General features: G+C 51.4%; 1 protein-coding gene across 1 annotated transcript in view; it reads right to left on the bottom strand.

Annotated features, from left to right (window-relative positions):
• Window positions 1-24,057, bottom strand: part of RYR1 (ryanodine receptor 1) — a 107,439-nt gene that overhangs the window by 67,800 nt on the left and 15,582 nt on the right. The window contains exons 15-38 of the mRNA XM_073885139.1: window positions 23,918-24,053; window positions 23,737-23,832; window positions 23,534-23,652; window positions 22,706-22,839; window positions 22,317-22,558; window positions 21,572-21,764; window positions 20,368-20,584; window positions 19,469-19,573; window positions 19,171-19,274; window positions 18,678-18,761; window positions 17,551-17,858; window positions 16,506-16,708; window positions 15,133-15,307; window positions 14,754-14,962; window positions 11,249-11,643; window positions 10,164-10,296; window positions 8,954-9,114; window positions 8,340-8,505; window positions 6,384-6,470; window positions 5,997-6,223; window positions 4,158-4,770; window positions 2,383-2,646; window positions 1,848-2,048; window positions 1,406-1,517 (exon numbers count right to left, since the gene is read on the bottom strand). Of these exons, the coding sequence (XP_073741240.1) occupies window positions 1,406-1,517; window positions 1,848-2,048; window positions 2,383-2,646; window positions 4,158-4,770; window positions 5,997-6,223; window positions 6,384-6,470; window positions 8,340-8,505; window positions 8,954-9,114; window positions 10,164-10,296; window positions 11,249-11,643; window positions 14,754-14,962; window positions 15,133-15,307; window positions 16,506-16,708; window positions 17,551-17,858; window positions 18,678-18,761; window positions 19,171-19,274; window positions 19,469-19,573; window positions 20,368-20,584; window positions 21,572-21,764; window positions 22,317-22,558; window positions 22,706-22,839; window positions 23,534-23,652; window positions 23,737-23,832; window positions 23,918-24,053 (4,684 nt within the window). The remainder of the gene's footprint in view (window positions 1-1,405; window positions 1,518-1,847; window positions 2,049-2,382; window positions 2,647-4,157; window positions 4,771-5,996; window positions 6,224-6,383; window positions 6,471-8,339; window positions 8,506-8,953; window positions 9,115-10,163; window positions 10,297-11,248; window positions 11,644-14,753; window positions 14,963-15,132; window positions 15,308-16,505; window positions 16,709-17,550; window positions 17,859-18,677; window positions 18,762-19,170; window positions 19,275-19,468; window positions 19,574-20,367; window positions 20,585-21,571; window positions 21,765-22,316; window positions 22,559-22,705; window positions 22,840-23,533; window positions 23,653-23,736; window positions 23,833-23,917; window positions 24,054-24,057) is intronic.

Here is a 24,057-nt window from a genome sequence, read left to right on the forward strand (position 1 = left end):
TCATTCATTGGTTCATTCATTCCTCATTTAGGTGTGCATTCTTGGGTTTTTTGTTTATTTCTCCATATGTTCATATGTTTGTTCATTTATTCATCCTTCGAAGAATTTTAAATGTCTTTTAAACTAACTATTGTAAATAGGTCCAAAGAACTAAAGGAAAGCATGTCGAAAGTATTAAAGAGAAGTATGGTGACAATGACTCCCCAAATAGAGAATATTAATAAAGAGGTGGATCATATAAAAAATAACCATATAGAAATTCTGGGGCTGAAAAGTACAATAACTGAAATTTAAAAATCACTAGAGGGGTACAACAGCATATTTGAGCTGGTGGGAGAAAGAATCAGTGAACTTGAAGGTAGGACAACAGAGGTTATCCAGTCTGAAGAGCAAAAAAGAATGAAGAGGGGCGCCTGGATGGCTCAGTCATTAAGCATCTGCCTTCGGCTCAGGTCATGATCCCAGGGTCCTGGGATCGAGCCCCGCATCGGGCTCCCTGCTCCGTGGGAAGCCTGCTTCTCCCTCTCCCACTCCCCCTGCTTGTGTTCCCTCTCTCACTGTCTCTCTCTCGTTGTCTCTCTCTCTCTCTCTCTCTCTCTCTCTCTGTCAAAATAAATAAATAAAATATTTTAAAAAAAAGATTGAAGAAAAACTAACAGAGCCTCAGAGCCTGTGGGATACCATCAAGTATATAAATATACGCATAGTGCGAGTCCCAGAAAGAGAGGTGAGAAATGGCAGGGAAAATACTTGGAGAATAATAGCCCACAAGTCCCAAATTTGATGTAATATATTAATCTACAACATCCAAGAAAGTTAACAAACTCCAAGTAAGATAAAATCAGAGAGCACCATACCTAGATACATGGTACCCAACTGTTTCAAAGGAAAGGCAAACAGAAAACTTGAAAGCTAGAGAAAAACCACTCATAACATATAAAAGAATCTTAGCAAGATTATTAACTGACTTATTATCAGAAACAATGGAGGTTATCCATTCATCCCTCAAGCCACCCAACCATCTCTCCATCCAAGTTTCAATTACCCATATATCCACCCATCCATCATCACCCTTCTCTTTATCCACCCATCCACCCAGACATCTCTTCACCCATTTCTTTATTCATTCATCTCTCTATCCACCAATTTACACACTCATCATTCACTTGCCTAGAGCCATCCATCCCTGTATAACCCACTCACATACCCATGCAAACTTATCCTTCCACTCATCCTCTGTCTGTTCACTAATATGTCTGCTAATTCATTCATTCATTCACGTATTCATTCACTCAACCAGAAGTTACATTGCACCAATACTGTACATATTTAAGATCAGGAAATCTTAGGGAAACTTCAGGAGAGGTCTCGAGAGAAAGTTTGGGAGATGGATGATCTCTCTTACCACAGTGTGCCAGCAAGTCTTGATGAAATTCGAGCAAATCCTGTCGGACCTCTTCAGGGAGAGGACAATCTTCCTCATCCTCACCATCTTTGAATTGCAATAGCATGTTTATCTAGAAGAAGGTCAAAAGTTAGAATGAGGGTCAGAGGCCCAAGAGCAGAAACTCTGAGGTCAAGGATCAAAGATTGAATTGTGAGTCCCCACTTAAGGTCATGAGCTGGTAAACACTATCTGAGAGACTAGAGGTTTGAAAGGAGTCAGTGTCCGTCTGAAGTGACTAAGAGGTAAGACTGGTTCAGAGAGAAGTAGAAGAGTAAGAAATAATTGTATCAATAGGGTCAGAGGTCAAGCATGAGTTTAAAGGTATAGTACCATCAGTAGGGGGAGAGGCTAAAGTTGGGGCTTAGACAGTAAGGCCAGCTGGGGTCAAGGGTCAGAGTACCTGCTCCTGGGGTGGGGAGCGGAACTCGCGAGTACGTCGGGCAGTCTCAGCTGCAGACATGGTGAAGGCTTTCATGAGGAGGCCATAGCGGTCCCGCTGGTTGGCCTGGAGCCTGTCCACATAGCGCTCCGCAAAGGCTGCTAGGGATTCCACACGGTGCTGCAGCTCTTGGTCACAGAAATACTCCAGCAGGTGGCACATCTGTGGGAGGACAGCCATGCAGTAGGAACGATGGTGATGAGACCATCCTTGAAACTTTTCTTGCTTCTTCTCCCCTCTCCATGGCCCTGCCCTATCTGCCACCATCGTTTCCTGCCTGGATCCTTAAGCCAGCCTTCTCCACGGTCTTCTCTCTCCTATCCACGTGCCCCATGGCAACCAGAGAGATCATCTGAAGCCAGCAGCACTCCAATCGTCTGTGGCACTTCCACAGCTCCCCACTTCCTCGGGACCAAGTCCAGACTCATGCCCCACCAGATCCTGTGTCTCCCAGCCCCGATGGGGGGAGGCTGGAGAGCAGGAAGAATCAGCCCACCTGTAACTTCACAGATTCTGGCAGCTTCATCTGGAGCAGCCCTTCCTCCAAGTCTTCTTCTTTTTCCCCTTCCGCTGTCTCCTCTTCCTCTTTTTCCTCATCTTCTTTCTCCTGTGCCTCTTCCTCCTCATCCTCCTCTTTCTCCTCTTCATCTTCCTCTTCGTCTTCCTCCTCTTCCTCTTCCTCTTCTTCCTCAGTGAATACTTCAGGTTCAATCATCTTCAAGATCTGTTTCACATCCTCATCGGCAAAGATGCCCATCACCTACAGGACAAAGCCTGGGTCCTTCACTGTGGCCCACAAGACCTCCAAATCAACATCCCAGCCTCACTCCCCAGATCTGCTTCTCCTGCACATGTCAGATGCATTCCTACATGGGCTAGGTATGATTCCTCCTACACAAAGAAATGGCATCCCCCGCCCTGCTATTCATCTTCCTTAAGATCCCCCCAGATCCACACCCTGTATACCACCTAACCTGGCCCAGACCACACAGCCAAACGTGAGCACCTCTCCCTTCACTAGTAAATGTCCTTTCTCCTAAGGTTGAGCACATGTAACTCTGGAACAGGACACACCCTACCCTGATGGGATGCTCTCATAGCTCCCAGTATATGCTAGCCCTCAGTAAACATAATGAAGATGCTAACAGATGGAGGGAGAGCAGGTAGATGAAAGGGAAAAACAATGGGGAAAGAGAGATGGATACGTGGGGGTCGGGGGAGAACTGTTGGCTGAATTAATAGATGAAACAGTAGAGGTATGAAGGGGAGAGAAATTGGTGGGCAGATAATTGTTGGAGAGGTAAAGGTAAAGGTAGAGGAAGAGGTGGGTGGATGAATGACAGGATATATAATGTATGGATAGGTGGGTAGGTGGATGTAAATGAGTGGATGGGTAAATAGATAAATGGGTAAATAGCCAGGGGGTGGGGTGGGATGACTGGATGATGGATGGGTGGATAGGTGTGCACATGAAAATTTGGATGGATGGATGGATGGATATATGGATGAGACATTAGATGAGTATGTGAATGAATGAAAAGATACATGCAATAAAGGATGAAGAATGAGTGTATGGTGGGTAGATGAATGGATGTAGCTAGTTGGATGGATTTGTGGGTAGGTGGATAGGTGTATATATATATGGATTGAGAGATGCATTGGTGGACAGACAGGCAGGTGGAAGATGAAGGAACAGATGAACCTGCAGATGGGTGGATGGATGGATATGTGGATGAATGTATGCACAGGTGGAAGGAGGATGATAATTGGATGTAGGAAAGGAAAGAGATTAATAAATAAATGGCTAGGTGGATAAATGAATAGATGGAACAGTAGATATACTGATGTATGAGTAAATGCAAGGATGAACGGACAACTAGATTGAAAGTTGGATAGATGGATACATGGATGGATGGATGGACGGATGGATGGATATGTGGGCAGAGAATGGAAGGATAAATAAATGGATGGACTTGTGGAGAGGAAGATGGGGGTATGTTTGAATAGACGGGTAGAGGATAGATGAATGATGGTTGTTTGGATGGGCGAATGGAAAGAAGGGAGAAAAGATCAATAAACAGATTAATAGACGACAGATGAATGGATGGGAGGAAAAGTGAACGAAAGAGAGTAGATGATAGAAGGATAAATTGAAAGGTGGAGGATGGAGAGGTGAATGGGTGGTTGGATGCATAAATGAGAGGGGGATTGATGGATGATTTGGAATGTGGAAGAAGAATGGGACAGAGGGAAGCAGGAGGAAACCATTACCAGCAGGGTGGACACAAGCTTGAGCACGGGCACAAACTGGAACTCCACAGAGCCCCCGACAGGGTCACGTGCGTGCTGCCCACCACCTCGCACAGCCTCCCCCAGCATTCTCAGCGCTTTATCCCGCAGCGCCTCCAGAGGGATGCTGGGGCTGAGGCGCGCCCGAGCTTCCGCCACGCCAGCAGCCGGCAGGGCAGCCACGAAACAGGGCGGGGAGAAATGGTGTGGCGGCCGCAGCGAGGTGGTGACGCCAACGCCGGGCAGGCCATGGTGGCGGGGGCCATTTTCTGCACTTTTTCCAGGTGGGAAGAGAGTGATGGCGCGGGTCTCCTCCGTGAGGGGCACGATGTACTCAGAGAGCATGGAGCGGCGGCTGCGGCAGGCACTTTCGAGGTGGATGCTGATGAGGAGGTCGTAGTAGCCGGCCCGCAGCGGGCCGGGCAGGTGCGCGTCCTCCAGGGCATGCAGCAGCTGCGCCTGGTCCACGTGGCTGCACAGAGCATGCGCCACGCGGTTGTTGCCCAGCGCGCACACCGCGCGGTAGAGGCGGAGGGTGTGAGAGTGGAACCGCTGCAGGTCCAGGCGCTCCGACAGCTCCAGAATGTCCATGCAACTGCGGCGGACAGGACATGGGCCACAGACAGGGACAGACCACAGAGAGGCAAAGAAATGCTAAGGTGAGTGTCAACTCCCAGTGTCCTGCTGGGTCAAGGTTCTGTGAGGTCTGCGGAGCTGGGTCTAGGAGTCTTTTAAAAGTTCTGGACGTCCCCGAGGTGGTCTGGGGGCTCCTTGGGATGTATCTGGGATCCCTGGTGGGATGGTCTGGTACTCTGGGGTATCTGAGAGTACATGGAGGAGATCTGGTGACCTCAAATTGGGACTGAACCTCCCTCTGGCAGGCTCACTGAGTAACCTGGCTATGTTTGAATACGACTAGAATGTAAACCCCACCAGGGCAGGACATTTCTGCCTTTGGGGCACTTTTTTTTTTTTTTTTTTTTTTTCTATATTCCCAGCACCTCAACGGGACTTAGCACATAGTAAGTGCTCAATAAATGCTTGTTAAATAGATGGATAGATTGATAAAGTAAGTGAGTGCGTGTATCTGGAACTCCCAGAGATGGGTCTGAGTCCCCTTGGGCAAGTCTGAGCCCCCTGAGTTATACATGAGCATTGCTAGAATGTCTGTTCACACGGGTTTGGTGTTTCCAGCCTAGAATGCTGCTGGTCACACAGGAAGAGCTCAGAGCTATCTGTTGAATGAATAAAGGAAAGATGCAACATATCAGAGCCTCCCGGGGTGTCTGGGATTGGAGTCTGTTCAAGGTACCTGAGAGCATTCCTGCCATACATGTGAACACTGCTCTACTCTGGGTGTGTCTCGGTCCCCTGGAATGGGTTTGAGATTTCCATGTGATACATCCAGAGTCTCCCTGCATGTGCCCAAGACACCCTGGGGTGCATCCGGGCCTCTGTGAGTAATGTCCATGTCCTTCTGAGGTGCACTTGAGGCTCCTGGAGTTCGTGTGGCTCCTCAGTGTGGATCTGGGCTCCTTGAAATGGGCTTGGAGCCCTGTGGGGTAGGTCTGGGGTCCCTGGATATGAGTCTGTGGTCCACTATAATGGGCCTAAAGTCCTCTGAGGTGGGTCTGGAGTCCCCCGGAGTCTTATCTGGGGATGCCCGAGCTGAGAGTCAGGGTCCCCTGAGGTAGATCTGGGGCCTACTGGGGTGTTGGCTGGAGTCCTGGGGTACTGGTGGAGAGGGGCACTGAGAGGGTTCCAGACCCCAGAGGACTTGCAATACCCATCCCACCCCCACAAGCCTGGGCTGGCCCTGACCGGTTCTCCTCAGGGATGTGCAAAGCCATCATGGTCAGCGGCTCCTGGCACTGCACGGCCCAGCCAAGCCGGTCGCCTGCACGCCGTGTCTCCACCTGCAGGAAGTGGTTGGGCATACGGCTCCACGAGACGGGCATCAGCATCTGCACCTCTAACCGAGGCGGGCACTGCGGGGCCGGGTTCTTGCGTTCACTCAGAAACATGGCAGCCGACAGCGGCATGATGTTCTAGGGGCACAGAGGTGTGCTCTGGTCAGGATTCCCAGCCCTCTCTGTCCTGCCACTCTGCTTCCAGGGAGACCTCCCGGATTGCCCCACTTTTCAGCCACTCTGGCAGCCTGACCTCCCGCACCTACCGCCTCAGCCTGCCCCATCACTGCACTCTTACCTTCTGCTTCCCCAACTCAAACTGGATGACGTTCTGGTGGGTGGGCAGGACAAAGACGGCAGGAAACAGCTTCGTGTTGGGCTCCACCTGGCAAGGAAGAAAACGCCAGGGTGAGGAAGAGGGTGAACTAGAGGTGACATTGACTCTGGATCCTGAACTCTGGGGTTGACTGCCCCAGCCTGATCCTGCTGGTGTTTACAGATCCAACCTCAGGCACTGAAAATGCCGCAGGGACCCCGAGGTTGCTCGTGGGCTGCACCACCTCTGATGCAGACAGGCCAACCTCCTCCACCTCCCCCAGGGGCAACATTATCTTCTGGGTCATTGTGCATTTCATGCCCTCCACCTGGTACCATTTCCATTTCTCTCCCAAGACTCATTCGTCAAAACCCAGGAAGATCTTCTGACTGCACTTTCCCGCCAGCCCTTCTGATCTCTGCAGTGGAACCCACCCAGCCTCCATCACCACAAACACCATCATCTGTGAAGCAGTCTTGCCAAACCTGAATCTAACCACACCTGTGGACCCGTTTGCCGGTTGACAGAAAATACAGGGGACAGAGGAAAATGTTAAAACAACACCACGGGGATGCATCAGCCAGATGCAGACTGAGAAGCCAGGCTAGCACTCTTCAGATGGTGGTAGACACACGAATCCCCCAGGATTAAATTTCGGATTCTCACTGGGCAGGTCTAGGGGGAAGCCTGAGATTCCTCATTTCTAACAAGCCCCCAGGTGATGCAGATCCTGCTGATCTGGGGACCACACTTTGAGAAGCAAAGCTTTCCAGGACAGACAGCCTGGTTTCTTCAACAAACACACTTCAGAGAAGAAGACAGACACGGAAGGGAAATCTACATATGAGAGACTTGAGGGGCATAGCAACTAACTAAAATACATGACCTTATTTGGATTCCAATTCAAATGAACAAACGGGAAAAAGACTTTTTGAGACAACCAGAGAAATGTGAACACGGACTGGATTAATTAAGTAGGAATTACTAGGGGTTTTTTATACGAGTGGTATAGTGGTTATGCTTTTTAAAAGAATCCTTACTTTTGTAGAGATACACACTGAAAAGAGATGAAACCATATCTTCAAAATCATCCAGTGGGTGTGGAAGTGAAGGCGGGTATAAAGGGTAAAGATGACACAAGATCAGGGCACCTGGGTGGCTCAGTAGGTTGGGCGACTGCCTTCAGCTCGGATCATGATCCCGGAGTCCCAGGATTGAGCATGGGGTTCCTGCCCGGTGGGGAGTCTGCTTCTCCCTCTGACCTCACCCCCTCTTGTGCTCTCTTGCACTCTCTCTCTCTCAAATAAATAAATAAAGTAAAATCTTTATTTAAATAAATAAAGTAAAATCTTTATTTAAAAAAAGATGACACAAGATCAGCTGCAAGTGGGTAACAGTTGAAGCTGGAGATTGGGGACATGGAGGTCCAGTATGCTATTCCATTTTGCATATTTTTGAAATTCTCCATTTAAAATAAAGTTTTATAAAATCCAAATTAGATGGATTAATGGATGGATAAGTGGATGAATACACGAAGGGTGGTAGGTTCTTGGTAGTCGGCATATGGGCGTTCACTGTACAATTCCTTTGATTTTGTTGTATGTTTGAAATCTTTCATAATAAATAAAATAAGTGTTGCAACAGGAAATGCTGAAAGGGAAAAGCCCACCCGAGGACTCGTCCTAGGGTGTTCCCTGATTGGCAAAAAGTTGGCGATTGGTGTCAGCAGGCCCAAGAGGGACTATGGACCCCTCTCCAAGGTCAAGGCAGTGCTCTGTCTCCTCCTTTCTGGGTGTCAGTTCAGTGAATGGTTAACTAGGTGGTCTCCCAGGGCCTTCCCAAGGCCTGGCCTTCTCTGGGGTCTGTCCTCAGAGGCGGTCTGGAAGGGTCTTCCCAGCATTCTGGGACATGAGGACACTATTGCTAAGCTGGGCTCACCTGGAAAAAGGTGTTGCTCTCTTTCCCATTGGCAGTAAATGTCATCAGGCCAGTGGCCAAGTCCACCAGGCAGCCAATGATGAGGTCTGTGTGGCTGATCCGGCCCTGGTGCCCGGAGCTCACGAAGTCCCCGCCCCACACCATGTAGCAGTTGCTGCACTTGAGGCTGTAGGAAACAGGAGCAGTCAGTGCATGGCTCCTCAGCCAAGGTGCTCTGGACCCTGGGCACTTCCTTCCCCAAACTCCCAGATTACCAGGACCTCCGAGCTCCACCCCCAGACCCCCATCTGCAGACCCGAGTGCCGAAACCCCAAGCCCCTCAGAGCGAGAGTTCTTAGAAGTTGGCTGGGGGTTCTGGGAGTAAGAGAGGGAAGGGGAGCAGGAAGAGAGAACAGAGACAGGAGGTAATGTAGAAAGGGGAGCATGAGATGAAGGAAGAGAAAATGGAAAAGACCAAACAGAAACAGAAGAGGAGGAAAAACCCAGAGCAGGAAAGTAAACAGGGAGAGAAGAGGAGAAGAAGAGGGGGAGGAAAGCTTCTGGGGCAAGCCTGGGGAGAGCCAGGTGCCCAGCGCTGACCCCTCACCTTCCACAGTCCCAGCCTCTTTCCTCACCTGCTGTGGACGTTGCCTTGTTCGTCCCCCATGGTCACCGTCACTGCCCGGACCTTGCTAAGGTCGAAGTTCATGTCGTGCTGATGGTAGTCGGGGGTGACCCAGCCCACCCACACACAGCTGGGTTCCTGGCCAGCGAAGACCCTCACAGAGTAATAGTACTAGAGAGGCAAAAGGGGACCAATGGTCAGTCCAGAAGGTGCGTGACACAGGGCTTCCCTGGAACTCTAAGTTGGTCTCTCTGGATTCACAGTGTCCTCTGGGAGTTCAAGAAATTACTGGATTTGAGACACACACACCCCGGGGTCTATGTCCCTCTATTTCTGTGTCTACTGATATATTTTTAGATTTGGGAATCCTCTTGGGACTATTTGTGATACCCCCGAATTTGGGTCCCTCTCCAAATTAGAGAGTTATTAATAAATAATAGTTGACAAATAGTTCACAAATTAATTAACTTAATCACCACCAAGTGGGTACAATTTGTATCCCCATTTTACTGATGGGAAAACCCATAAAACTTCCATAAAGGAGAAGGCATTGAGCAGAAGTGACTTACCCACTTGGCACCCAGGTAGCCCATAATCCTAACCACAAGGCTGTCTCAGAAAACATTTCAGGGCGCCTGGGTGGCTCAGTTGGTTAAGCAACTGCCTTTGGCTCAGGTCATGATCCTGGAGTCCCGGGATCGAGTCCTGCATCGGGCTCCCTGCTCAGCAGGGAGTCTGCTTCTCCCTCTGACCCTCTTCCCTCTCATGCTCTCTCTCATGCTCTCTCTCTCTCAAATAAATAAATAAAATCTTAAAAAAAAAAAAAAGAAAACATTTCACATTTGGGAAATCCCCAAACTCTACTGGGGTAATTGTGAATGTTGGTTCCCAAGAATATACTAGAATAGCTATTAAATTTGGGGGTATTGAGTTTATATGGGTGAACACAAATATGAGGTCTCAAGTCTGTATTGGTATTTCCTCTGGATTCTGGATCCTGGGAGTTTTATCAGTGTGCCTTATAGCTTCATTGTGTTCCTGCAATTTTTAGTCCCTCTAGGTATATGGATTTAGAGGTTCAAAGGACTAAATCAGTGTGTGCTCTATTTTGTGGTCTTCAGTGTATATTGGGGTGTCCCCAGTAAGGGGATTACAAGGGGATTGCAGCATGAAATTTGGAAATCTGAGGGGTCTCAGAGTTGAGGGTCCTAGATTCCCACCGTGGTGGTATTGAGGATGATCTCAGGGTCATCACGGTTGTCAGCGGGCACGACCTCTCGAGGGAGTCGGGGCAGAGTGGGAGTGGCTGGTGGTTGGGTCATCATGGCGGCCTTCTTGGCCTTGAATAAGAACCTGGTGATGGGGAGGAGAGGCTACTGTGAGAACCAGCTCTCAAGCCCAGCCCCCAGCCCTCTCCACCACAACATTCATGACCCCCACATCCCATTTCTAATACCCAAGTCCCCTCCTCTAGAGGGATAAAATTGCCAACTGAGTCACCATTATCCATTCTGGAGATGCTGTGCTCTGTGCTTGCAGATGCCCAAATTTAAAGGTGCCTCTGGGAACATGGAGGTTCCCTTTGGGGCATACAGTGGTCCCCCTAAGTCAGCATTTCTCATATGGGTGCTAAAGGCATTTGGGAAAGGACAACCCTTCATCGTGTGGTACTGTCTTGTACACCAAAAGCCTGTAGAATTCCTGGAGTCCCCCAGTAGCATCACCACCATCCCAACAAACTGTGATAACCAAAATCATCCACCATTTCCAAAGATCCGCCAAGAGACACAGAACTACATCCCACTGAAAACCACTGTGATAGTGGGGGAAAGCACATTTAGTTTCAAGTCAGGTTTAATGCCTGTTGAGGGTCTCCTTTGAAGTTAGCTTTTGGGGGGGCACATTTGAGACACAGAAATGACCCCAGTTTAGAAGACCAGCAGTGTCCACTGGGATACCTTGGGGTATCGTCAACACTCCCAAGACACTTTAGTGTCTGTCCACTTTAGTGTCCATGGATAATAAAGTCCACTGGGTGAAATGCTTTGGGACTTACCAGGTACCCCAAGGATAGCAGAGTTCTCCATAGACATAGTGGGATACCCTAACTATTCTCTGGGAAATGAGAGCATCCCAGGAGATAGCGGGGTTCACTTGAGGCATGATGGGCTCCCTCAGGATTCTGACTCCAGAATGTTAAGCATATGTGGGGCCACCGAGGGACACAGTGGGATTTCTCATGTTATTGAAGTGGGGTGCCTAATTGGGGTTCCCAAACCCCACCCCGGCCCTGCCCTCAACTCACCCTCTCTTCTTGTTCTTCTCTGTGGTAGCATCCTTCTCATTCTCCGCCCTGATGGGCTGGGCCTCCACCCCAGCCTGGGCATTGCCCCCGAGCGCCCCCTCCTTGGCATTTCCTTCTTTGCCCCCCTCAGCCTCACCCCAGCGCCCCGCTGAGCGCCGCAGGTTTTCGTAGTCGGGATCGGGTTCCGCCGCCCGGGCCTCATCCTCAGCGGGGGGCTGCAGGCCGGGGGATGCCAGGGGGGTGGCCCCTGCGGTGCACCGGAAGTGCTGGTGGAACTGGACTGGAAGGCTGAGCCGGAGGAAGAGCATCTCCACCAGACTGTTCTGGGAGCCCCAGGTGCGGTGGCTCAGGCGCAGGCAGGGCGGCGTGTCCACGGTGCCGTCCACACGGGCCACCTAAGGGGGAGCAGGAAGACTGAGCCAGGCAGGCAGGCTAGGCCACGGGTCCTAAACCCGGTCCACAAGGAGCCACCATGAGGCCTTAGAGCACCTGTGTGAGAATTAGCCAAAGACTCACTCCTCTGAGTGGATGGGCTCCCTGCGGGACACACAGCATGGCTGTAGGGTATGCTCAGCCCTCTGCTGATCTCTGGGCACCTTGTACGGTGGCAGCCCTGGCCAGACTCTGGAATCACTTGGGGGAACGTTCTGAACATATCTACACACAGGCCTCACTCCAGACGACGTCATCCACCCATCCATCCATTCCACAAATACTTCCTGAGACCCTACTATGTGCCAGGCACCATTCCCCAGTGCTGGGAACACATCAGTGAGCAGAACAAAGGCCCTGCCCTCCTGGTGTCTTGGGGAGACTCTCCGGGAGAATAGGCCAGAAGGGCCAGAGTTTTGTAAAGGCCCCCCCCAGATGAATTTTTGCTAAATTTGCTTATATGGAAATATAACATTCAGAAAAATGCACGTGTCATAATGCACAACACGGTAAAGTTTTAGAGTGACCCCATCTGTGTGTCCAGCACCCAGACGGAGACATAGAACTTGACCAAGTTGACCAAGGCCCACCCACCCACCCAGGAGCCCCCTTGGTGCCCATTCAGTCACCACCCTCTCAAAGACAGTGAGGGATTCTGATGAGGGAAATGTCCCAACCTAGCCTAAACAAGAGGCAGGAGCTGACAGAGGACAGATGCCTGGCCTCGGTGCTCCAAAGACAGCCTCTCAGAGGCTTTCTGGAGACTCCATGAACAACAAGAGTGGCTCCCTTTCTTTCCTGTCTCTTCTCCAAAGGCCAAATGCCAAGACCTCTGTGCTCTCTGCCAGCCAGTGAATTCACCTCGAAACTGTGGCCAAGATTTGCTGTTCCCAGACTGTCTGCAGGGTCTTTTTCTCCGCTCTCCCCCGTTTCTTATAAGCCCAGTTTCGCTCTGCTCCTTGGCGACAGTCTACTGACCGTCTCCCTCTTGTGACTTGGGTGCAGAGTAACTGAACATCTCAGATATTCTTTCACAGTAACACCCTCCTGATTTAACACACCACAGATTAGCTCTTCCTGTTCTCAAACTGTCTACAAATGGGAACCCACAGTTGTGCTGTTTTGTGTCTGCCTCCTTTCACTCGGCATTATGTTTCTGAGACTCGTCCACGTGGTTGTGTGTAGGTTAGTCTATTCATTCTCACAGCTGTCTAGCATTCGGTTCTTTGGGTTGAGAACACATCTGGCATTAGCAGGAATTAGGAGGTTCAACGTCGGCTCCATCAACCTCTCCAGCCCCTGGCACCTCTGGTCTTTCTGCCTTCACTGTCACCCTCTGTAATCCACTCTCAATGGGGACCTTTCCAAAACTCAGATCTAAACTGCTTAAAACCCATCCATTCTCACCCAGTCTTAAAATGCCTCCCCACAAATTGATTACAAAGAGGAAAATAGTAATTTATGGTAGAGAAACCTGGCAGACTCCACCTTAACCAAACAGTCAAAATTAAAGTAATTGGTAATAAGACATAATGACGTTATGTGCCTCTTGATATCCTGCATCAAGCAGGACACAATGTTCTGGCATTCCTGCCAAAAATGTGTCACCTGTACCTAATCATGAGGAGACATTCGACAAACCAAAATGAGAGACAATCTGCAAAATAACTGGTCTGTACTCTTCAAAAAATGTTAATGGCATGAAAGACAAACACAGACTCAGGAACATTTGACATTAAAGAATAAAGAGACATGGGGCGCCTGGGTGGCTCAGCTGGTTAAGCATCTGACTCTTGGTTTCTGCTCAGGTCATGGTCTCAGGGTCATGAGATCGAGCCCCATGTGGGGCTCCACGCTCAGTTCAGAGTCTGTTTGTCCCTCTCCTTCCCCTTCTGCCCCAGGCCCCACTTGCTCGTGCTCTCTCTCTCTCTCTTAAATAAATAAATAAGTAAACAAACAAAATCTTTAAAAAAAAAAAAGAATAAAGAGACATAACAACTAAATGCAACATATAATCCTGGATTGGATCCTGGACCAGAAAAATAAAAAGACACATTGTCACCACAATTAATAAAATCTGAATATGGATTATGAATTAGGTAAGAGTATGTATTAGTGTTAAATTTCCTGATTTTCATGACCAATTTTCATAGCTGCAGTTCTGTAAGGGTATAGCCTGTTCTGAAGAAATGCAACATTGAAATATTTAGGGATAAAGAGGCACAATGGGGGCACCCGGCTGGCTCCGTCGGTAGAGCATGTGATTGTTGATCTCAGGGTCGTGAGTTTGAGCCCCATGTTGGGCATAGAGCTTACATAAAAATTTTTAAAAAAGATGTATGTCTCCAACTTATTCAAATGATTCAGAACAGAGAGAGAGGGAGAAGGATTATGTGAGGAGATCTGAACAATGCCATGGATGGGAAAACTGAGGCTCAGGAGGAGACAGTCACATGCCCAAGGCCACACAGCAAATAAGAAGCCAACCGAGGTGTGGCTGATTATCTAAAGTACCTGCTGAAGTTCAGCCATGTGGGATTCGGGTTCTTCCCAGGTTGAGAAAAGGACTATCACTTTGGTCTACGTGAGCTTTTTACAGTCAAAGTCTGATGCTAAGTTTAACCTTGGTAAAGAAAAGACACTAGAGCCTAAAAACTAGGGTACTCGGATTAATGAAGAGCTGTTAAAAACAAATAAACTGAAAAAAATACGTATATACAAATAGCAATTAGTAAGGATGGTGCCAAAATGTACCAAGAGATTTACGTTTCTTTAAACCTTGCTATAAGATGCGATAACTATAAGGACTGGAAATTCCCGTCTGGGTCACTCAACCCAGCTCCTCTTTTTGCCCTTCCCCTATTTAATAGGCAAGGCCCCTGGAGGTCAGACAGGTTGTGGGTTGCTGAGGTTATACCCTACAAGGCAGCCTTGGGAGCCTACTGTCTGGACATGACCTTCTACACGGTTTGTGAGCTAACACAGAAGCAAAGGAGAAACTTGGGGAAGAGAACTGTGGGAAGAATGAGGTTTGGAGGCAGACCAGAGGGTACTGAGTGGGGTCAGTCCTCACCTCATAGTGGGGGTGCTCAAGGGGCACGGCCTCAAATTGGGGAAGGCTTTTGCTGAACCAGGTGGTGACTGGGCGCTGCATGTTGATGGCGAATGGCTCAAAGCCTTCCTGGAGGCCACAGATGGCAAAGAACCGCAGGGAGCTCACATCCTGGCCCAGGTTCAGGTGACCCACCTGGCCAGGTCCCAAGCTGCAGACAGGTAGGAAGCCTGGTGGGAGGGGACAGAGGGGCAGGGGTGAGGACAGGTGGGCAGGGCAGGGGCAGGAGGGGAGGAGGTACAGTGGAAGGAAGGGATGGAAAAGCAGGAAGCTAGAGACCCAGTGTAGGGTCAGGTGAGAGGAAAGAAAACCAGAAAGGAGCCAGGAGGCCAGCCCTCACCATCCCCAATCTCGATTTCCCGGAAGGCCGTCTCAGAGCCTGAATCGGACATGAGGACCTCGCCATTGAGGGTGAAGATAATGGTGTTCTCTGTGAGGTCGATCATGCAGCCCACAACATCACCTGGCTGCCACGGGCGCCCAAATGGCTCACTGCCCAAGTGCCAGCGCTGGCCCTGTGAGGAGATGAAGGGGAAGATGCGGCGTGGGAGGGACACGCAGAGAAACGGAGACACACAGAAGCAAGGAGAGACATGGAAAGATCCATACGCAAGGCATTGGGCCCAGGGCGTGGGGGACAGAAGAGGGGTCACCCCAACAGGGCCCCCATCATTTCCCACATTTGTATCCAAGATCCTTGGAATGTAAGGGGTAGGCTTTCACGCTCTACCTTCCCACTGATCTCTGTATCCCATCTCTTCTGCCTGAGCTCTCTATGTTTCCATGGCTGGGGTTCTGCAGACCACCAGAGTGGTAGTGGGGAGTTGGGGGCGGCAGCTAGTGAGAGGGATGGAAAGGAACAACGAGCCTGCCAATGTCTACAGACTCCTATAGACCAATATGCCCCCTGGAATAGATCAATGGATAATGGGTTGGATGGATGGGAGGTAGGGTGTATGCCTGGATGGAAGAGTGGAAAGGAAGTTGAGTCTACATGGGTTGATACAGGGAAGGAAGAAAGTATAGACAGAAAGACAGATGGATGTGTGGGTGGGTGGATGGATGGGCAGGCGGATGGGTGGATAAATGGATGAATTGATGGATTCATGCATTAAAGGATTCGATAAATAAATGAAATCACAAATTGATTAAATAAGTGAATGACTGAACTAACAAATAAATGAATAAACAGATGGAAATGTGGACAGTCAAGTGATTATCTGAACAGATGAGTAGATGGATGGATAATTGGATTTGTGGGTAGATGAATGGATGAACAGAAGGATGGTTGGATAGAGAGATGGATGATGGATAGATATATGTATGGACAAGGGCGCCTGGGTGGCTCAGTCGGTTAAGTGTCTGCCTTCAGCTCAGGTCATGATCGCAGGGTCCTGGGATCGAGCCCCACATTGGGCTTCCCACTTAGCAGGGAGTCTGCTTGTCACTCTCCCTCTCCCTCTCCCCCTGCCCATCCTCACTCTCTCTCTCTCTCAAATAACTAACTAAATATTTTTAAAAAGATATATGCATGGACAGGGAGGGTGGGATGGATGGATGGATGGATGGATGGATGGACAGACGGATGAATGAGTGGTAAGGCAGATGCAGGGAGGAGTGGACAGTGGGGCACGGACAGAGGCAGGGCTGGAGTATATGAGCTGTGGGAGGGACCACAGGGTCTGGCAGAAAGGAGCCCAGGGAGGTACCCACGCGGTGCCCATTGAAGACATAGGCCAGCTCATCAGCTCCCAGCTCCACGTCAGGCCGCAGGTCAGGCCTCGCCCAGCCCACTCGCATCTCACCCGTGGTGACTGCTTCGAACTCAAAGTACCAGCGTCCGCTCTGCACTGCATAGGATTTCTCTGCCCGGAAGATGCGCACCCGGTCCCAACGAGACTGGCTCTCCACCTGACCTACAAATGGGGCCAGGCAGAGTCAGGGGATGGGTGGGGAATGGATCCCAAGACACCGAGAGGTTGGTGGGAGACACCAGAGACGTCAAGGGCCTTGGGGGTGCTGGGGGAAGAGGGATAATTTCTTGGTGTTACAGGAGAAGAACTGGGGACTCTCAGACTGGTCAAAGGGGTGGGAAGGACCTACTCAGTGAGACTCCCACCCCCACCCCATCTCTTTAGCACTCAGAACCCTCAAAGAAGAGATGCTTACAGGACAGAAAGTCGGGTCAGTCACCGTCATGGTCTAGGGTTAAGGGTCAAGATTAGGGTCAATGCTTAAATTCAAGGGTTGAAAGCAGAATCAGGGAGAGAGTGTCAGAGTCAGGCTCAGGGAGAGGATAGAAATTGGGGTCGGGGCCAGGGGTAGAGAAACTGAAGGTTGGGGACCACAGCAAGAGCAGCTGATGGAAGCTGGAATTGGAAGTCAGTGATAGGTCAGGGGTCAGGTTACAGGTAAGGGTTAGAGGTTCTGAGTTCTTGGTTGGGTGGCTCCATGTTGTAGCCCATAGTCTAGAGGTCAGGGGTTAGGCGTCTTAGCTTGGGGTCCGGGACTGGAGTCCGGGATCTGGGGTAGTGCTCACTGGGCTCCTGGTCTGGCAGGGTTTGAGTATGATCGAGGTCAGTGGTCAAGATTGGGTTCAGGGTCGGGGTCAGAGTAAGGGTCAGGGTCGTGGGGAAAAGGCTCGGTGTTGTAGATGGAGCCCATCCAGGGGCTGAGCAGGATCAGAAGTCAGGGGTCAGGCAGCGGGATCTGCATCAGGGTAGGAGTTAGTGTCAGGGGCCCCAAGGTCCGCACTCACTGGGCTCCTGGTCAGGCGGCTCGATGTTGTAGCCGTAGCCCAGCAGCGTGCGCACGGCCTGGCAGAGGCTATCCCGGTTGCTGCGCTTGGTGGCCTCATCCAGCAGGCGGTAGGGCACCAGGCGAGGGTTGCGGCGTGCTGGGATGTCCTGCACAGCACTGTAGCTCCAGCCCTGGGCCACGCGGTCTCGTGCCCACACGTTGTGCCCATTCTCTGCCAGCCGGTCCACCAACGTCATCTGTGCAGGTGTCAGCCGCACGTGGCTCAGGTCCAGTGGCGCCGGCTTGTACCCGTTGCTCATCATGTACCTGTGTGCGTGGCAGAGCTTGGTGAGATGAGACCCCTCACCCCTGCCTCTGGGCTCTGCACAATGGGGTCCCTGACTTCCCACCCTTGCTCCCAGGGTCCTGTGATCCTGAGCTCTGAGTTTTGGGATTTCTGACCTTTGATCTCTTGACATCGGGGTTCCATGACTCCCCTGAATGAGCTTTGAGATACTTGGCCTCTGAACGCAGGATCCTGTGGCCTTAGCAAGGGCTTCGCTTCACTGACCTCTGGCCTCTCTGACCCCTGCATTGTGATTTGGGGAGCCTCATCTTCAACCCTGGAACTCTGACCTCTCACCTCTAACTCTGAGGTTTCTTACCTCTGACCTCAGAACCCTATCACTTCAAATTCCTGGCTTTGGAGTCCTTGACCTCTGAACCCTGGCCTCTATCCTCAGGACCTCTGATCTCTCACCTACAATTTTAGGGTCTCTTACTTATGACTCCTAACAACTTCTCACCTCTTTCTATTGACCACCCCTGCCTCTGACTTGGAGATATTACCTCTGTTCCCTCCTTTTCCCTGATTCTATGGCAGACCCTGACCTTGGGTCCCGACTTACACCCACTCTCCCTCTGGAACTCCCAACTCTGCAATCCTGACACCTCCCCAGGACACTCACCACTGACTCCAGAGCCCTGACTCTTGACCCCTGGTCCTATGACCTTCACCCTAACCTGTGGCCCCTTTGTCTCTGACTTCAGCCTCTCTAGAAGACCTCCTCAACCGCCCAGGCCTCACCACGTCATCCCCAGCCTCCCACTCTCTCCCCCAGATGGGACCCGGGCCACCACACTCACGTCTTGGGGAGTTTGGTCTTCTTCAGGTTGTCCTCCGCCTTCTCATCCGCCATGCCCACATGGCAGCCCAGTGCCAGCAAAGTCCTGGCGTGCGGAGGACAGGGTCAGCCCACACATCCTCCTGGCCCCTGGCCTCCTCTCCCCAAGCCCGACTCCCCTCCTCCCCCGGCCCTTGCTGGCCCTCCACGTCTCTTGCTCTGGCTTTCTGGGTGTCTGTCCCCATCTCTCTGTCTCGTTCTCTGTCCCTCTGACTCCTGTCTCTCTCTGCTTCTTTGTCTCTGTATCTCTTCGACTATGTCCATCTTTTCCTGTCCGCTTCTTTCCCCGATTCCGCGTCTCTCTCTTTCTCTTACTGACCGGCTCTCTTTACGCCTCTGTCGCCCTTTCTTGCCCTCTGTCAGTATCTGCCTCACGATCCCTGTTTCCCCTTGCCCTCCTCCTCACCAGAGGTCAGGCCCAGGCCCAGGCCCCTGCTCCCCGGTACCCGCCTCACTTGAGCGTCTCGCCCGACATCTGCAGGTTGTAATTCCTCTCAGGCTCTGGTAGGCTGTGGAAGTCCACAAGACACGGGTGCAGCCTCTTATTGTCATCCCGAACCTGGAGAAACCCCAGTGTCAACTCCTCAGGGTCCCCTTCCCTCCCCCCAACATGCCCAGCCTGTGACCCCTGACCTCCTGCCCTTAGTTCTGCCACAGGAAACCCAAGAGTCCCTTCCCCCAACCACGGGCCCCTCCCTGCTCATCCCCCCCAACAGCAAGGCTGACGCCCTCATGCCGCAGGCAGTCCCTCACCGGGCCGTAGGTCCAGCCCTGCTCAATGCGAGTCAGCGCCCAGAGTTCATGGATGTTCTCTGCCAGCTTCCCCCGAATGCCCTCCAGATGGGGAGGCAGGACAATCTGGGGGCAGGGCAGGGAACGTTTGTGAGGCCCCTGTGGTCCTTCCAGGCTGCACCATGACCCCTCTTCCCAAGAACATGTACAAGCCCTGGACAGTCCCCCACACCTTTCCCGCTATTCTGAGCCCTGCTCCTCATCACCTGACCCTGACCCCAGGGTTGACATCCAGCTGAGTAAGGACTTAGAATTACAGAATTAAGGAATTATCTGGGAACGGGACTATCTCCCTGCTGTGGACTGGTTGCTCCATGAGGACAGGGCCTGGGGTTGCCTCAGTCTCTACCACTTTCCCAGCCCTGCCTAGCCCAGAGCCAGGCCCAGAGGAGATCCTCCAGAAGTGGTTGCAGAATGAATGGATGAGTCTCTTTCCTTCTTTGTACAGTGAGGATCCGAACAATACTGACCTCATAAGGATTCAGTGACATAACCTAGATAAACTACTAAACCTTACGTGGTTTAGGTAAAAGCCTGGCACACAGTAGGTGACTAATAAATATTAACATCATTAGTGTTCTTCAGACAAGAGATAATGATGGTTCAAAACAGGGCGGGCCATGAGGAGGAGAGGAGGCAGGGAGGGATGTCCAGGAGGCCAAGTGGACAGCCCATGAGGCTGACAAGCTGGGGCGAGTGGGAGGGAGACATCCAGAAGGAGGCCCACCTTCTGGCCTGGCTACAGGGGGATGGGAAGTTCCCCCTGAAATAATATCACTACTGCTACAGATAACAGTAACTGCTGAGTACGATTTACTCAGGACTGCCTCACCAGGAAGCCCTTGCAGGGCAGGCAGTACCTGGACAGTGTCCACAGGGCAGGGCACAAAGTCGGTGTGTGAGAGGCAACGGCTGGGGCCCACCAGGTGGGGTCCCCGAGGCCCCTCCCGCCGATACTCTTTGATGGGCTCCAGATGAAGTCGCTCTCGAGGGAGCACAGCCTCGTGGCATGGGGCATAGCCAGGTGGAGGGAGGAACTTGAATTCGCCATGGCGGCCACCAAGGAGGAACCGCACCCTGAGTGGGAGAGAGGGGTCACTGGCGGGGCAGATTACAGGGAGAATCCGTGCTCAGTGGGGGTAAGGGAGCAATCCTGGGATCAATGGCAAGTTCTGGGAAAGATCACTGGGCAGTCATGGAGTCATGGAGGTCATTTAGGGTCAAAAGGGAAAGTATAACATCAAAGAGAATGTCTGAGGTCAATAAGAATCATTGAAGAATCAAAAAAGGAAAGCGTGGAGTCATTCGGGAGTTAATGCAGGGTCATGGGAAGGTCCACTGGAAGAGACCCTGGCTTAACAGAGTATTTGGGGATATTGGGAGGTTTTTGGGAGACCAAGAAGGTCATTTGGAAATCACTAAGAATCTGATGTAATGGTGAGGTAACCCTAATTACCACTGGGGAGTCCCTCACAGAGCTTGGGGTCATCGGGAAAAAACTGAGTTACTGAGAGGTCTTTGAAATAATTGGGGCCATTGAGGGATTATGGTCACTGGAGGATTATGGAGAAATTGGAAGATCACTGGGAGATGTCGGGGTCACCGAGAAGTTAAGAGCATAGAGTCATTGGGAGAGTCCAAGATCATTGGGGGGTCACTGGGAGGGTTCAGTGTCACTGGAAGACAGTTGTCAGATTCTGGAGTCATTTGGCAGTCACTGGAATGGCATAGAGTCATTGGGAGAGCCTGACATCATTTGGGAAATAACTGGGAGAGTCTGGGGCTATTACATCATTATGCAATTTGGGGGAACACTTGAAGGTCACTGGAAGGATATGGGGTTGGGAAGAAGCTGAGGTCATTGGAAGGGTCTGGGTCACTGAAAGGACATTAAAGTGTTTGGGACAATGTAAAGGTCACTGGGACCTTCATATAAGGATCTGACCCTTTAGTCCCGAGGCTCTGGGATCCTGGCTTTACAGGAGGCCATGTTGTGACTACGGAAACTGTCTTGGAACAGTCCCAGGTCTGAGTCTTGGCAAGGGGGCAAGGGCAAGTCCTCACTTGACACCAGCCGAGAAGCTGACGACAGGGAAGAAGAGCCCATCCAGGTTGAAGGCCTCAAAGACGCCCTGCACAGGACAGCCATTGATGCGGAAGGAGATGGATGGCACACTGAGGTCCAGGCAGCAGCTGACCACATCCTCTGGGGCCAGGAGGTGCTGCCCTGGGGAATTCACCAGGCGTGCCACATGTCCTGCACCAGAGTCACCAGGGAAGGGTCAGAAGTCAGAGGTCTCAAGACCTCATTGGTCAGAGACCAATGGTCTCAAGAGACAAGAAGCAGATATTAGAGGATCCTGTGGGATCTAGATCTTGGCAACCCTAAGGTCAAGTGTTCCCATGGAGGGTCCTGGAGCTCTGAGATTATCGGGGAGGTCAAGGTTCCCCTGAGGTTAGGATCCTGAGACCTATAGCGTCAGAGATTAAAGTCCTCCTGGAGTTGGAATTCTGGAATCTTTGGGGTCAGAAGTCAAAGATCAGAGGTCATAAAAATCTGGGAAGTTTTCTAGGATCTCCAGGGCCAGAGATCATACATCTCCTGGGGTCAGAGTTCTGGAGGCTATGAGGAAATAGGTTAGGGCGAAGATTCTGGAAGCTTTAGGTCTTGGGAAATTAGGACTAAGGGGTCAAAAGTTGGTCTATTCTGGGGATCAGGATCCCAATGACCCCAAGATGTGTGGTGAGAAACTTGGAAACTCTGGGGCAGATAGTGAGGGATGAGAGCCCCCTGGAAGGGTCCAGGTACCTGTCCAGAGATGCAGCCCGTCAAAGCCGTAGGAATAGAGGTCATCGCCGACCCCATTGCCGCCCCAGCCCTCGCCACCCCCTGGGTAAGGGCTGTAGCCCTCAGTGAGGGCCCAGCCCACCCGCAGGTGGGTGGCCTGAGCTGTCAGGAATGGAGCCACCTCGTCCACCATCACCTCAAAGTACCATTTGCCATACTGCGTGGTGCTCTCTGCTCGGCCCACGAAGATGTTGGGGCGGATGCTGCAGGAGAGACGGGACAGGAGAGGGAGTGAGGGAGAGATTGAGAGCAGAGCCAGGTTGTTGCAGGGGTGGAGGTGAGAAAGGGAGAGGTTCTGAGATCTGTGGTCAGGGTGAGGTCAGGCTGGGGTCAGAGGTTAGGGGCCAGACCTGGTGACATAGTTGATAAGGTTTGTCTGCAACAGAAGCTCACGACCAGGGAGCAAGTTCTCAGTAATGAGATCTTGGTTGGAGCGCACGGCCACGCCGTTGCACACACACAGGGAACACAGCACATCTAGCACCTGGAAGTCAAGGTCAGAGGTCAGGTGGTGAGAGCACCAGGGCAGGGAGATCATGGAAGGTCTACAGTGGGAAGCCAGATGTTAAGGATGATGTGCCAGGACAGGAGATGGAGATTTTGACTGTAAGGAGGTAGCGAACGTGGGAGATCAGGGCTCACAGAGGAAGGTAAAGGGTCAGGTCAGGCTGGGGGGGTGGCCCACAGGAGCTGGGATAAGGCATCAGCAGTGTAAGGAAGGAGAGACTGGAGTAAGAGGTGAGGGGTCAGAGGGAGGAGGGAAAGAAAATTGTTGGTTAGGGAGAGTATGGGAGTCAAGAGAAGATTTTAGATCAGCAGCGGCTGGCTGCACACTCCTGTCTTCAGGGACCAGCTGGATAATGTGCACATGGGAGCTGGTTAGAAATCATGCATCAGGAACAGGTAGGACCTGTGGCGAACTGGAGAGTGTAAACACGGCCACCTAAACACTACAAAATTAGGTATTTTTAAAAATATTTCAGAGATCCAATGAAGCACATCTGTGGCCCAGAATCTACTGAAGAACTGTCAGTTTGAGACCCTTGTGTTGAGATGGAAGCGTGTGGAGAGCAGTCCAAGATGGGGCAAGGGAAGTGAGGGAAGTGGAGAATCCCAGGGCATGGGGAAAGGTCAGGGTTCAGATTTCAGGGGATGAGAGGCCAGGGGGAGGGGCCAACCTTGTGGTTCCTCCCATGCTTGTCCAGGAGAGAGATGATGGACTTGATGTGGTTCTCTTGGATGATGTTCAGCACCTCAGGACTCTCAATCAGGACACAGTACAGCACCTCCAGGATCCCTGTGCAGATGGCAGAGTGACAGGTGAGGAGACCACGGTCCTCCCCTGCCCCAGCCCCTGTCCCCTCCCCCTGGGTTCTCCTACCAGAGGAGGCCTCCAGCCGATCCAGCTTGCTGACCAGCCAGTCCAAGTTGGTAGAGAAAAGGGCACAGTTGGTACGATTGCCACGGATCAGGGAGGCTGAGGGTGGAAAGAGGGGTCAGATCCAATGGGACTGAGAACCTGGGGGGGGGGCTCTAGGGGACATCAGGCCTGGGCCCCTTACCCAGGAGTTCATAGAGCAGGTTCACAATCTCTTTCCAAGACTCGGCTGCCTCCTCCCCTGCAAATTCGGCAAAGTGGGCAGCAGTGGTGTAGACATTTAGGCGGTCAATGCAGTTCAGGACCAAGGAGAGCATCCCCTGG

The sequence above is a fragment of the Callorhinus ursinus genome, unplaced genomic scaffold (genome assembly GCF_003265705.2).
Source record: "Callorhinus ursinus isolate GAN/ISIS: 27379988/994484 unplaced genomic scaffold, GSC_fseal_2.0 scaffold61, whole genome shotgun sequence".
NCBI lineage: Eukaryota > Metazoa > Chordata > Mammalia > Carnivora > Otariidae > Callorhinus > Callorhinus ursinus.